Here is a 14,219-nt window from a genome sequence, read left to right on the forward strand (position 1 = left end):
CAACATCTGTTGTGAGAGATGTGCTCTCTCTCTTTCTGCCTCTCTCTCACTCTGCCTCTCTTTCTCTCTCTCTCTCTCTCTCTCTCTCTCTCTCTCTGTCTCTCTCTCTCTCTCTCTTTGTCTGTGGTGGAGATGAGACAGCAGCAGGGGCTGGGTTTAATCAGTCAGGGGTCCTTGAAGACTGATGCCTGCTGAGGTCCATCTCTCTGTCTCTCAGTGGGAACACCCTCCGTCACACACAGACCCTGCGAGCATCATACGACTCCACTCACAGGCTGTTCAGAGGCCACGCAGGGCTTTAGCCAAGCCTCTGACTCAGAATGCATGTTTTGGTGCTTGTAGTAATCTGAAACTTTGTCAAGAACAGGGAACACAGCTAGAGGCTGATCAACATGTTTGATGCAGGCATGCTCGGAACACGCTAAAGTACTCTGCGAGTGGCCCTAATTGCTTTTCCTAAGTCAGTCGGAACCAGGGTTTACATTGGCCGACATCACGTGTAGTCGTCCGGCAGATGAAAATATCAACGGCCAAAACATCCAGTGAGAAACATGCCACATAAATAAATTCATTAATAGGATATTAAATAGCCTAATATTGTGTGACCTATAAAATATGTTGCCAAGATAACTTAAATATAAACATGTATTATGCAAAAGTCTGCGTCTCACACATTCCATATCAACAGCCCAGCGCTTTGGCTCGACTCCGAAATGTCAAAGCAGACATCCTTCGGCCATTGTTTTTAAAAAAACCAAGCGGGAACTTGACAAACGCGGTTTCAGACCAGCCTAATTGCTTCTTCATTTAGCCTATTTTCACAAAGTTTGTGAAGAGTTGCAAAGAGTTCATTCGTGCTGACTACTTTTAATAAAATACATTTGTTGGATCATAGCATTTGTGCATTTGTGCTTTACTGTTTTTTAAATGCAGGCTATTATATGGCTATTTAAAACATGTCCAGTAGTTGTTCTATATGGCTGGAATTCTGGAATATTAACGGCAAGCTTGCTAAAGGAGTAAATGCCATCGGATATGTGAATCTTCACCACTAGTCTCTGGTCTTTCCTCAAGGTGATTATAAATGAGAAATGACCTTGACACACAAACTCTCTGTAAAATCTTCAGCATAGTTCTCCACTATCATGCCAGAGAACAGAGAAGATTTAAAAAAATTGCTTTTGGTTGGGAACATTAACATTTAAAAATCTGTTTGGCTTTGTGTGGAACTTTCACACATATGAATTGTGGGTCAGAATGTGGAGGAGAGGAAGAGCTGAATGGAGATTAACAGACCTATTAGAACAGATACACACACATACAGATATAGATATGATATCAAAAACTACAATCAATTTTGATTAACTGTAGTTTATTATTATTATTGTTATTATTAATAATAATAATAATAACAATAATAATAATAGCTCTTTTTAATCACATGCCGGGTGTATTGTTTCTTGTGCCGTAGAGCATGCCGGGTAAAGAACAGCACAGAGTCATGGGATGCATAAAGTCTAACCCTAAACCTCACACTGCAGCTCCTCTGTCCCAGATAGTAATCTGCTTACAGTCATTCACACACACACATTCACACAGATATTAACACACACAGAGACCACATATACATGTGTGCACTCACAGGCACAGAAAAACACACGCAGAGATACACACCCACACACCACACAACTACCTTTTAAGAGTGAGAAGAGAGATGACTGATGATCAAATGAATCTAATATTAATCTCAAACCCTTACATTTCCCTGTAGGGGTGTTTTGTTTTGTTTTATTTTAGGTGGGGTTTTTTTTTTTGGGGGGGGGGGGGGGGGGGGCACCCCATATATTTCATTCTTGCAGAGGGCACAGATAATGGAAATGTCAAACATTCCCTTTCTGTGAGGATCAGGGATTACTCCTCATGCCTGCACCTGATAAATGTGTTTTTCCACTCAGACTGCTGCTGCAGCCAGGCCAAGCCGACAGAATTTACGGCACACACACACACATATACACACACAGACACACACAGACACACACACACACACACACACACGTACGCATACACACACGCATACACACAGCACACACACACAGACACACACACACACTGTCTGCTGCCACAGACTCAGTACCTGACCTTGTAGGAGGAGGAGGAGGAGATGGGGGGGGGGGGGGGTTGGGCTGCTGTTCCGATATCCAATTAGAATATGGATGTATTTTGTTTTGGGTTTTTTTTTCTTATGCTACTGCACCATACGCTCTGTGCTGTACTATAGTGAGAAAGGGAGAGGAAAACAGACCAATCCACTGACAGGACCGTCTGTTCGCGAGTTACAGGAGTCACAAACAAACAAGCCTGTCGTGAAAACCAATACGTATCCAGCTCTGAGCTCTTCAACATTATACCTGTCAAATTTGCTTTACAGCACTGCAGCATTCAGAACCATGCAACAGTATTCTTCCAGCTCTTTCTCCCCACGCCGGAAAAACACCAGGCTGCAGCCTCCCAGCCTGGGAAGGGTTTTTTATTCTGTACGGTTATATCTGGACCAAACTCTTATTTCAGACTGCTGGTTTAAAACGCAGCACAGCGGGCTTCAGTCATGCAGTGAAATCACATGCCTACGCAAGCATTTCACTTCACTTTCCTGAGCCCAAAAAAATCAATGGTGTATCAATACATCAGCACACTGGCATACAGTAGAGTATATGGCTTTGATCACTGCGCTGACCTTTGTCATCCTCACACAGGCTGCATTGCTCTTTCCTGTCTAGAGTTTATTTCTGGAGCCTGGTTACTGTGGATGGACCTATAGGCCGATGAATGTGCCTTAGGCAGATGGGCCATACGATGACCTTGGTATGGGGTGATTCAGCTTTGAGTGTGATACTGAAACAGCACAAGCTTCACTGAGCCAAGATGGAGCACGAATGGAGCCAAAATGAGCGCTCTGATGGATGGAATCGCTCTGTCCTTCAGCTGTCAGCTTTTATCGCTCTGTTTGGTTCTGATGCGTTCACAGACAGTGCGCAGTGAAAACTGTGGTGTCAGGCCTCAGTCATGGCCTGAAGACATGCTCCAGAGACAAATGCCACGGATACACACGCATGCTCACACACACAGACACAAACGCATATGCACGCACACACACACACACACACACACACACACACACACATACACACATGCACACACACACGCACACATGCACACACACACGCACACACACACACACACACACACACACACACACACGCACACACACACGCACTGAGAATTCACTGGGTCTCATAAAATAGTGAAAAGACTTCACAAAGAAAACTTGTCTGTTCATATATTTATATTAAAGTTTTGCCGATTCAGTTCAATCCAGTCTTAATCACTGTGGACTGCATTATTGTGATTCAGTGAGGATAGGTTTTTCACAGACTTGTTCTCTTAATTTTCCAATAAATAAATAAAAAAAAAGGTAAGAAAAAAAGAACATTGCAAAAGAGTACGCATCTCTTCCCATCAAGACCCCTTACATTACATCAAAGCGAAAGTGACAAGTCATTTAGAATTAGCAGACGACAGCTCAATAAAAAGAAAAAAAAACGGAAGAAAGAAAGAAAAGAAGAAAGAAAGAGAAGAAAAAAAAAAAACATTTAAGCTCAGCGTATTTAGTGCAAAGACCACTAAACTAAAATGACAAGGCTTTAATGTCCCTCAGCTGGAGCAGACATGTGCTTTTGTGTCTAAGTACACTAACTCCAGCCTCTTTCATTTGCCACTGACATGAAATAACAGGATCTTTCTCCACACTTTCTCACTGCTTATTAGCTTCTTTCTGAAGAAGAATTCAGATTCTCTGGTGTGACTGAAGCTCTTACCCTCTGATATTCCCACATGTTTTGAATGGAAGGCCAAAGCGTGTATTCGAGAAGAATCACGAAGAATGAATGGTTTTCAAAAGGTTTTCAGTCGATCACCCGATTAAGGTTTTCAGTCAAACTACCTAAAGGTTTCATCACTAACCTCACTAACTTTTCACAGAGAAAAGAAAACACGGCCCCAAACTCAGCCTCCACTGGATTGCGGTAGGCAGGTCCCAAACCTGGTAATTTGTAGACATCTTGAACCCACTGCAAACAGGTGTCTAATGGTGAAAAAGACCTAGAATAATATAGGTTACACTACAAGTATGTGTGTGAGTGTGTGTGAGGGACAGAGACAGAACAAAAAAGGCTTTTCAGATTCCAGGGAATCCAGTAAAAAAACAGCAACTCCTGTTTTCACCCAAAACGACTTGGAGCACCTGTCTCAGGCCTAGTCCGTCTCCTAACCCGGATTCCCACCTTCCGAACGTCAGCCGCTCAAGTCGTAAAACCAAAACATCCAGAAGCTTCCAGATGACTGTGTTTACCCTCACAGACTTTGTAAAGAACATGAGAACTATGCTGGCTACCTGCTGAAAAGCCTCACAAACAAACATGAGGTAAATTATAAGGATGGACTGTGTGTTTTGCGTGCGTGCATGTGTGTGTGTGTGTGTGTGTGTGTGTGTGTGTGTGTGTGTGTGTGTGTGTGTGTGAGAGAGAGAGAGAGAGAGAGAGAAAAAATCTTCCCACAGTCTAACAGGCCATGCAGACAGTTCACAGCATGTAGCACCAAACAAGGGATCACATGCTATGCGTGTATGTGTGCAAACATGTATGTACACAAATACTATTCGCTGTCTTCATGGTCAGAAAGAACTAAGCAGCCTTGTGACTTTCCCAGTATGACTGGACCCAGTCAGAGAACTGGACCAGCCAAAGCCAGCCAAAATGTTGCTCTTACGCTCCATTTAAAGGTGTGAGTCATAAAGGTGGCAGAGATGAGAGAGTCAGCGCTGCATATTTAATTAACTCTGATTGTATCCTAAGAAATGTCCTTTTCAAAGAGCATTATGATGCAGTTGGTCACATGACTCCTCTCAGCATGATGTCACATGACCACCTCTCACTGGGCAGTTGGGCTGTTTCTATTGAAGCACTCTCAACTTCATACTAACAAAACAATAATTTGGGTAATTTAACAATGATAGCAATCTTTTCCTGAACTCTTTCCTTGACTGTTGCCTAACATGCTCAGATAGAAAAACACATGTCTCTAAAGCCTTAAAATGAGGAGTGATCGTTTTGCAAGCAATTGTTATTTACACTTAAAGACAGCACAGAAATGCTGCTATAAATAAGAATTAAAAACAGACAAATGTAACACACACACACACACACGCAGCACACACACACAGCACACACACACACACACACACACATGCACACACACACACACACACACACAGCACATGGACCTGTCTATGAGGCGTGTTCTTACCTGTGTTACCGGGTGTTGTGACGATGAGTCTGTGAGGCACACGTGGCGACACACGCAGAGAGGCCCGCACCTGGTAAAACCTGCACACACACAGAATGGCCCCATCACACCAATGTCCACTGACTGGCCTAAAGCCTGACGTTATGTAATCACACACACACACGCACGCACACACACACACACACACACACATACATACACAGACCTACAATCACATAAGCACACACACACACACACTCACACACGCATACAATCACATACAATCACATATGCACACACACACACACACACACACATACATACACAGACATACAATCACATATGCACACACACACACACACACACACACGCATACAATCACATACAATCACATATGCACACACACACACACACACACACACACACACACACTCACACACACACACACACACACACACACCCCAAGTCCACAGGACAGTGATGTGCAGCTGAGAATGGTACAACTGTAACCTGAATTATTCATCTGGACAGGACAAAATGGCAATAAATAATGAATAATATGATTTAATGCACATCCATCCTTAGCCCTTTCTGAGGAAGAGGAAGAGGAGGAAGAGTGTGCGAAGTAAGCGAAGAACACGAAAGTCAGGAGGTAACATGTGTTAGAGCATCAACAGAACAATATCATGTACTGTCCAAAACATCTCTCTCTCTCTCTCTCTCTCTCTCTCTCTCTCTTCTTTCCTTCTCCCTTACTCTCTCTCTCTCTTCCCTTCTCTCTCTCTCTGGTTTTCTATTTTCTCTCTCTGTTTTAAAGCTGCACAAATCTGGGCGCTTTTTTTTTTTTTTTTTTTTTAAAGGTCACCTTGACTAGTGAAGCAAATGCAATTCCATGGTAAGAGCATTCTTGCTCTGCTCCCCACCGACTCCCCCAGAGAGCAGAGCAGAAACGCCCGCCTGGTTATCGCTCCTGCATATTGTTGTGAAAATTAAAACGTGCCGCGGTACTCTTCCCACAGACGGAAAGCGTGAATACCGGAACAGTCCCGGAGCGGCCCGTGCTAAGGTCAGGGCTATTCACAAGAAAGCCTGTGTTTAATGAAGATCCGCCGGGCGCCGTTTAAACGCGCGGAGAATCCCGGCTAAGGTGGCCTTTGCCTGGTCACACTCCTGTTCTGTAAACAGTTTGGCATGAACAACAATGCAACAACAGCAGGACCTCATGAAAATGAAAGATAAGCTGTAAGGCTGAGAAGGACTTTAGAGAAAAGGCGGTGCATTCATTGACCGGTGCTCATGTTCACAGACACAAGCACCGGTATAGATTTAGATAAGAGGGACGAGCTGAAAATAGATGATCTGAAAAGTAGTTTAATCGTCTTAATCAAAATTGAATCAAATGAACCGTGTTGTTCATGTTTTAATTGGACTTTCATGACAGATATTGGAATAAGGTGTGTGCGTATGACTGTTTGCTATGTGTTACCATAACCACAGTGACGCTGTCAGTTTCAGCTGGAAATGACTGTCTTGTTCTCTGACCACTGAACCACTGACATCAAAGACGTGATGTGTACGGTCATCTCACTGGGGGCTCCGTAACATCAAAGCACTCAGCTGTGTGTGTCTCTAAACATCACACTTACAAAAGACCAGCTTCTGACGAGAATGGAAGCCAAGACATCAGTCGCGTTAGAAGCTATCACTAAGAACATCTAAGGAGATATGGCTAACCTGGAATCCATTAAGGCAAACAGAGAAAGGTCTGCCGGGGGGGTGATGGGCCACCACGTCCTCCTCCAGACGGGACCCAATGGAAGAGCTAATCATACATTTATGCTTATCTGGCCCAAAGATGAGCTTTCTGCTTTGTCTGCTGCATCTTCATCTCCAATCAATGATACTGATTGACCCCCCCCCTCTCTCTCTCTCTCTCTTTCTCTATTCCTCTCGCCCTCTCGGTCTGTCCATTTCTCTCCCTCAGTTTGTCTCCAGTGAAGCGGAAAACAAAATCACTCCAAACCACAACTAGTACTTCCTTTACAAACCCATAAACAGAAACATTTCATCTTTTTTGGCCATACACACACACACACACACACACACACACACACACACCACATTTTAAATGAATTTCAAAGTTACATTTAAATGTACTCATTTTGCAGATGCTCCTGTTCAAAGAGACTTACAAAAGATCATAGGGACCAGGCTTAAAGGAATTATGCTACATTATAAAACATAATAATACTTTAACATTTCATCAGTGCGTCATGCTAGCGTAACACACTGTCATCATGTGTTGTCTATGTGGTGTAACTGCTGACTCATTGTTGTCTTGTCACATACAGTGAAAAAGAGAGAATTCCAGTTCTCTTCTAGTCTCTCTACAGAGAAGAGAAGACTGCGACGGGTAAAAAAATGAAACATGCGAGTGCAATCACCCTAGAGGATTAAAGCATAGAAAAAAAATAAATAAAAATAAACATGAAATCTCTGTAAAGCTGCCATTTCAGCCGAGCCTGAAACTTGCCAGATGCCCATGGATAATCCTCCCACAGACATCTCCCTCTGCACGGCACGAAAAAACTGACCTTTATTTTCTCTTCAGTCCCGTCAGCTTTCCGTTTTTTAACATTTAAAAAAAAAAAAAAAAAAAAAAACTTTGAATGAAGGGAAGCTAAATTCTCATTTGTAATGGAATTAGAAAGAGTGTTATTGTTCTGTGTAGTAAAAGTGCTCTCGCTCTCTCTCTCTCTCTCTCTCTCTCTCCCCCTCTTTCCCCCTCTCTCTCTCTCTCTTTCTCTCTCTCTCTCCCTCCCCCCCCCCCTCTCTCTCTCTCTCTCTCTCCCCCTTTCCCCTCTCTCTCTCTCTCTCTCTCTCTCTCTCCCCCTTTCCCTCTCTCTCTCTCTCTCTCTCTCTCTTTCTCTCAGTGTTTAAGGCTTCTGGCTGTTCACAGTCATAACAGAACCACCTCACCTGTAAAAGAGCGTTCAGTCTCTTGCTGACATGCTTGTGAAGCAGTCATTTAGTTTTCTGTAATGAGGTTTTGATTTCAACATTAGCCGTCCCGGCCCCAGCTGAGTAGTTCCCATTGATTGAAAGATGACTAGAGACAGTGTGTACTATGGAACCAGGACAGGCTGGGATTAACCAATCAATCAGAGTCTCCCGAGATGCAGGCCATTAAGAGTGTAAACAGACTTGTGGAGAAAACAGCATAAGGACATTAAAAGTCCAATCAACTCAGAGTAACTTACATAAGGACAGGAGAGCGGAGCAGTTTTGGTCCAGAGGATGTTGAGAGGATATTAAATGTTGAGAAAATAGCAAATGTGTCTAAACAGCTAATTTTCTGATATCAAATTAACACTGCTAGCGTCTATACCAGACCCTGTGCTGATCCAGTCTGAATCTCTCAGACTGAATTTTTATCGCTGGCCAGAGCCGCTCCTAGCTCAGGACACATGAGTGAAGAGACAGATGAGCCAAGTTAGGATAGAAATCACATGATCATAATCTTTTCAGCTTTGGTCATCTCCTCTCTTAGATCCCTGGCATGAGAAAAGGGCAAACTTACCCTCTCTGGAAGAGATCCACATTATGAAATTTATGCAGCTCCACCGAAAACTCTACAGTTCCCTGCACCTCGGACATGGTCTATTCCATCACCTGATCAGACAGAGAAAGAGAGCAGAGAGAGAGAGAGAGAGAGAGAGAGAGTCATTAAAGGAGTCTGGCAATGTTTGCACACATAAGGAACACCTTCTGCCTGAGCGTGTCACCAGCGTTGGATTATGCTCTTCTCTCATTGGCTGGCTGCTGATTGGTATCATCATCCTATTGTTTGTCTATTGTTAGGGCTTTGTTTACCTAGCTGCCTCTCTCCTCCCCAGAACAAAAAGGCGCGGTGACCTGAGTGAGGGTGGCAGATGAGGGGGGGGTGCGAGGGGGTGCAGAGACCTCAGAATAAAGCTCCTCAGCTTCTAATTAGAAAGCTATGAGTCATCTGAGGAAATATTTGTCTTGAAAGTCGCTGCGCCTGAGAAGACCTTCTCCAAGGCGACGGATACGGCCGTGATGCTCACAGCGCTGAGACAAACAGTCACCGGCGAAGACAGAACCCGCCCGAACCATTCACCGGGCCGTCCCTCTGTGTTCTGATGGCCCTCCTAGCCATTTCATCATCTCAAACAACTTCTGAAACTGATGCCCCTCACCCTCCTTAGTCTTCACCTCAGGTGTCCTGATGCAATTCAGATATTAGTGTTGTGGCGTGAGGCCAGATCTGCCCCAGCGTGTGCTCTCTTTAGACTGCAGCCAGACAGCTCTCTGACATTACCATTGAGTGGATTGGTTGGCTCTGCAAAGGTATGACTGTAGCTGGTGTGTGTGTGTGTGTGTGTGTGTGTGTGTGTGTGTGTCTTTGTGTGTGTGTGTGTGTGTGTGTGGCAGGGTTTTAACGAAACAGATTCAACTTGTCATTCTGACTGAGATTCAGTCACACTTATCAGTATTCTGGCCCTGATATCGCTGCTCTCTCTCTCTCTCTCTCTCTCTCTCTCTCTCTCTCTCTCTCTTTTGTGCTGCAAATGTTCAAATGATTTTGGAATGCCATCTTTTTGAAAGGTAAGACACCGCTTATGAAAACTTCCAAATGTTTCTCACCCATGAGCAAATTTTGCAATTGTCGTATAGTACAATTTTTGGTCATAACTATCATCTTACTTTATGCCTCTGGCTGTGGAAGTATTTAAATTAGTGGCAGGTTTAAATTGTGCTCATTTTTATAGTCATTCTTCTGAACTATTTACTATAGAACCATTTACCACCCTTAACAGCCAGATAATCGAGTATTTGTCCCAAGGCGAGTTTAAAAATAAAAAACGGTTGTTTCTGTATAATCCTATAACATAATCTTAAACAACAAAACTCCATTCATCATCTTATTCATGTTCGACGTGACAGTAAACGATTCTCTGACGCTCTTACGCTCCAGTGTGACTGTGGGAACGCATTAATATCCCGTTTCTCTGATAGCAACACAAACGTTTGATGGATGACTCAGGCCCCGGGCTTAACTGGGAATTCTAAACTGGAACAGGCAGACAATGCACGTCCCCATTATGTTCAAATCCACAGTCACCAGACACACTCCAGCGTTGTGAGAAACATGAGGTCCGTGCGCTACGCTACTCTCTGTCTTTTCCAGTATGTGAATCACAGGAGAGACGACCAGGACAGCGGACGTGCCCAGATGAGAGCAGGGCCTGACACACTGTCTTCCACTGGCCGACAGGCACACAGGTTGGTCAGCAGGTCCTTTGGAAACCGGCGATGCTGTGAAATGATTCAACAACGTGCAAAACATTGCTGGTGTTGATTTCGCTGGAGTTCGTTTACAGAAATATTTTACACCCGATTACTCTCACGAGAGTTTGTTTACTTTAAGCCTTTCTGTACTTCAAACTCTCCGGTGTGGTTTACGCAAACACTCTGAGAGTTGATTCGACGCTGGAGGATTTCTTGTGCCAACAAACAAGCTGCTCAGATGTCCGGCTTTTAAAACTCTGAATTAATTATGAGCCCAGAGGACCGTGTGAAAGACTAAAACACACAGGAGCGCCACGTGTGTGTGTAGTGTGTGGTGACACACACACCGTGTGTGTGAAGTGTGTGGTGACACAGGCAGACACGGGCCAGATAAAAAGCAGGAGTAAGAAAGAAAAAAAGGGAGCGTAGCACTCGAACGCTATTCTTAGCCCTTTTCATCCAGCAGCAGTGTTACTGTTTAACTCTGTATCTAAGGTTAACTGATTTTTATGAGTACGCAGAGTGAACGCGTGAAAGAGGCAGATCCTCTCTGGAAATGTACTTTTTGTGGCACTCTGGCCTTTCTTTCATTCTTTCTTTTTTTTTCATTCTCTCTCACTTCATACAAGGTATTTACCAAGAAAAAGATCTTTTTTTTCACCCAACACAGACAGTTATGGGCACACGTCTGATGGCTGAAGCTATTTGTGCATAGCCACATTATTGAAACAGTTATGACACTGCAAAATAGAACATGAGCAGAACAGAACAGAACGGAACGGAACGGAACGGAACAGAAAAGAAGAGAACAGAACAGGTCCTGGTAAACTGTTGGTGTACTCTAGGCTGCTCTCTCTCTCTGTCACACATAATGACACATCACTGTTATTGTTTGTGTCCCTGCACACCCACGCTGATGCAGCACCACAGCTCTGTGATTGACAGCCGGGGGGGGGGGGGGGGCGTGGGAGGGGGGAGGTCGCTGAGCCAGTAAACAGCCAACCCACACAGGGGAGAGTTTATTAAGAGTTCCAGAGAGTTCCTGTCCTGCTGACCGCTGCTCCTGTACTGTCTGTCTGTCCCTCAGGGGGCCCCTGATGTGGGCTGCTTTTGACAACAGTGAATCTACCTCTAGCATCACGGTGGTTCACATCTTAAGCAGGAACAACACAAGTTGGGAAATCTCTCTCCCGTAGTAGTAGTAGTAGTAGTCGTAGTCATACTAGTAGTAGTAGTAGTAATAGTAGTAGTAGTAGTAGTAGTAGTAGTCGTAGTAGTAGTAGTAGTAGTAGTCATAGTGTCCCTCTAGCTATTTGACAAAAAGATCATGGTCATATTAGACCGGATACTGGTCTCAGTGAAATGATTCAAAATTATATGAGAATTTCAATTCATCCATCTCCTGCTCCTGGTAATGAAAGCTAGTGTCTGACTGTGTTAGTAATAATAAAATTCTTGCTGATATTAAACCGTTCTGAGAATTCCACACATGATCCGTTCAACAGTCTGTGGCTTCCAGGTGGACCAATGAAAGCTGACGGTTCCACTGACTCCTGTGAAATTCGACATTCTATTGGCTCTCAGCTAAAGGGTCCAGAGCTTCTATGACATCACAGCCCTCCACAGCCCTCTGCTCTCCTGGGCCTGCTTCAGTGATGTGCTCTTTACTCTGGGAGCAGGCACGTAAACTCTCTCTGGAGTGTAAAACCAGAGCCTGCAGGATACGTATGACTCAGATGCTACCGTGTGTGTGTGTGTGTGTGTGTGTGTGTGCCTGTGTATGTGTGTGTGTGTGTGTGCGCGTGTGAATGCATGCGTGTATGTGTGTGTCCATGTGTGTACGAGTGTGTGTGTGTGTGTGTGTGTGTGTGTGTGTGTGTGTGTTTGCAGTATGTGCGCAGTTCATCAGTCAGACAGTGCCGGGGAAGACAAGGAGTCATACTCCGCTCATGGACCATCTCCTCCTGTGTTTGTGAGTCAGTGCTGAAACTGATCAATAAATGAATGAAAAGTGAAAATGATTCGATGACTCATAGGCCTATGACTCTCTGAGCTGCCTTCTGCGGCCACATATTTCACTATGTCCACACACACACACACACACACACACACACACACACACACACAAACACACACATTCAGATTTACTCTCTCACTCAACATTCAGAAAAGGCTCTTGCTTCACAGGTTATAGCTGAACAGTTATATAAACCACTGAATCTATGGGAAATATGAACTAGCTCCTTGACCTCTGTTTATGCATCTGTGGGGATTTTTATTTTAAGCCACGATTGATCTTATCATCAGCCTGCTTGACTACCCACAATGCACTGGTGCGTGATAAAAGCAGAACTGGCCCAGGAACCTGGCTGGAAGGACACAGCTTCCTAGGCCAGGGTCAGTGGACTCTATTGTGAACGGAAGCAAATGAAACAGACGCATGTTGGCATATGACACAGTTTCTCTAAAGCTTTGTGGCAGCGTAGGTAATCTCTGAATTTCTCTGCGTGTGCTTCCCGTGTCAGACAACTTGAATCTAATCTGTGTGTTTAGAGTGAGTATTAGAGTTTTAGAGTATGTAACACCGTAACATCGGCAGTGGTCAGGCACTACAGAAAAGCAACTTTCACTTTTGTTCTCAACAGCTCTAGGTCACGTGATAACACTGGTCTGTTTCAGCATAAACACTCAGGAGGAAATCAACCGCCATGCCACTGGTTTACCGTGGGTGGAAGAGGACAAACTGGTGGAACGCCTTGGGGTTGCCAAAAATCCAAAGATCTAAAAATATCCAGTGTAGGTGCTAACCTTAACCTCACCCTTCTTTTCTTTTCCCATCAATCCTCAGCGAACCCCGGAGTAGCAGAGCTAATGCAGCATTTGGCGACTGCTGTCTGCATGTGACCAGCAATACATTAGGTCTGTGGCTATTTTAGTCCGACCAAATGAACTCTGTGAATCTCAACAAGTACAGCAAGGACCATGACGAGAAGACAGGAAAAGCAAGATCTTAATTGGCATTCTGAAAGCATATGTCTGACGGGTGACTATCTGAGAAGGATATGTGACCCATGTTTGCTCTCTCTCTGTATCTTTAACTTTAACCTGAATGTAAAGGCACCTAAACACTATTGATTTGTTTATATGCATCTGTCGGCAGTTTTCGTTCAAAGCCTTGTCTTCTTCTTAAGATGTGAGTGACTGTAAAGCGTCATCCCAGCTGACTACCCCAAACAAATCATTAAAGTGTAATGATTACTAAATAAATAAATGAATGAATAAATAAAAATCTGCCCTTCTCTCAAACAGGTCTGTGCACTCTCCTGCAACTCAGGGCGTTGTCATATAACACACAGACCAGAGCTCCTGGCTTTGACTCTACATTAAACAGATCTCTGTCATATAACACAGACCAGATGCTCCTGGCTTTGACTCTACATTAAACAGATCTCTTTCATATAACACACAGACCAGAGCTCCCGGCTTTGACTCTACATTAAAGAGATCTCTGTCATATAACACACAGACCAGAGCTCATGGCTTTGACCCTACATTAAAGAGATCTC

At 44.1% G+C, this 14,219-nt stretch overlaps 1 protein-coding gene across 1 annotated transcript in view; it reads right to left on the reverse strand.

Moving 5' to 3' along the window:
* fam135b (family with sequence similarity 135 member B) overlaps window positions 1–8,997 on the reverse strand; it is a 31,905-nt gene extending 22,908 nt beyond the window's left edge. Inside the window, exons 1-2 of the mRNA XM_030789145.1 lie at window positions 8,921–8,997; window positions 5,362–5,441 (exon numbers count right to left, since the gene is read on the reverse strand). Of these exons, the coding sequence (XP_030645005.1) occupies window positions 5,362–5,441; window positions 8,921–8,997 (157 nt within the window). The remainder of the gene's footprint in view (window positions 1–5,361; window positions 5,442–8,920) is intronic.
* Between the last annotated feature and the right edge of the window lie 5,222 nt (window positions 8,998–14,219).

This window comes from Chanos chanos, chromosome 12 (genome assembly GCF_902362185.1).
Source record: "Chanos chanos chromosome 12, fChaCha1.1, whole genome shotgun sequence".
NCBI classification, from domain to species: Eukaryota; Metazoa; Chordata; class Actinopteri; order Gonorynchiformes; family Chanidae; genus Chanos; species Chanos chanos.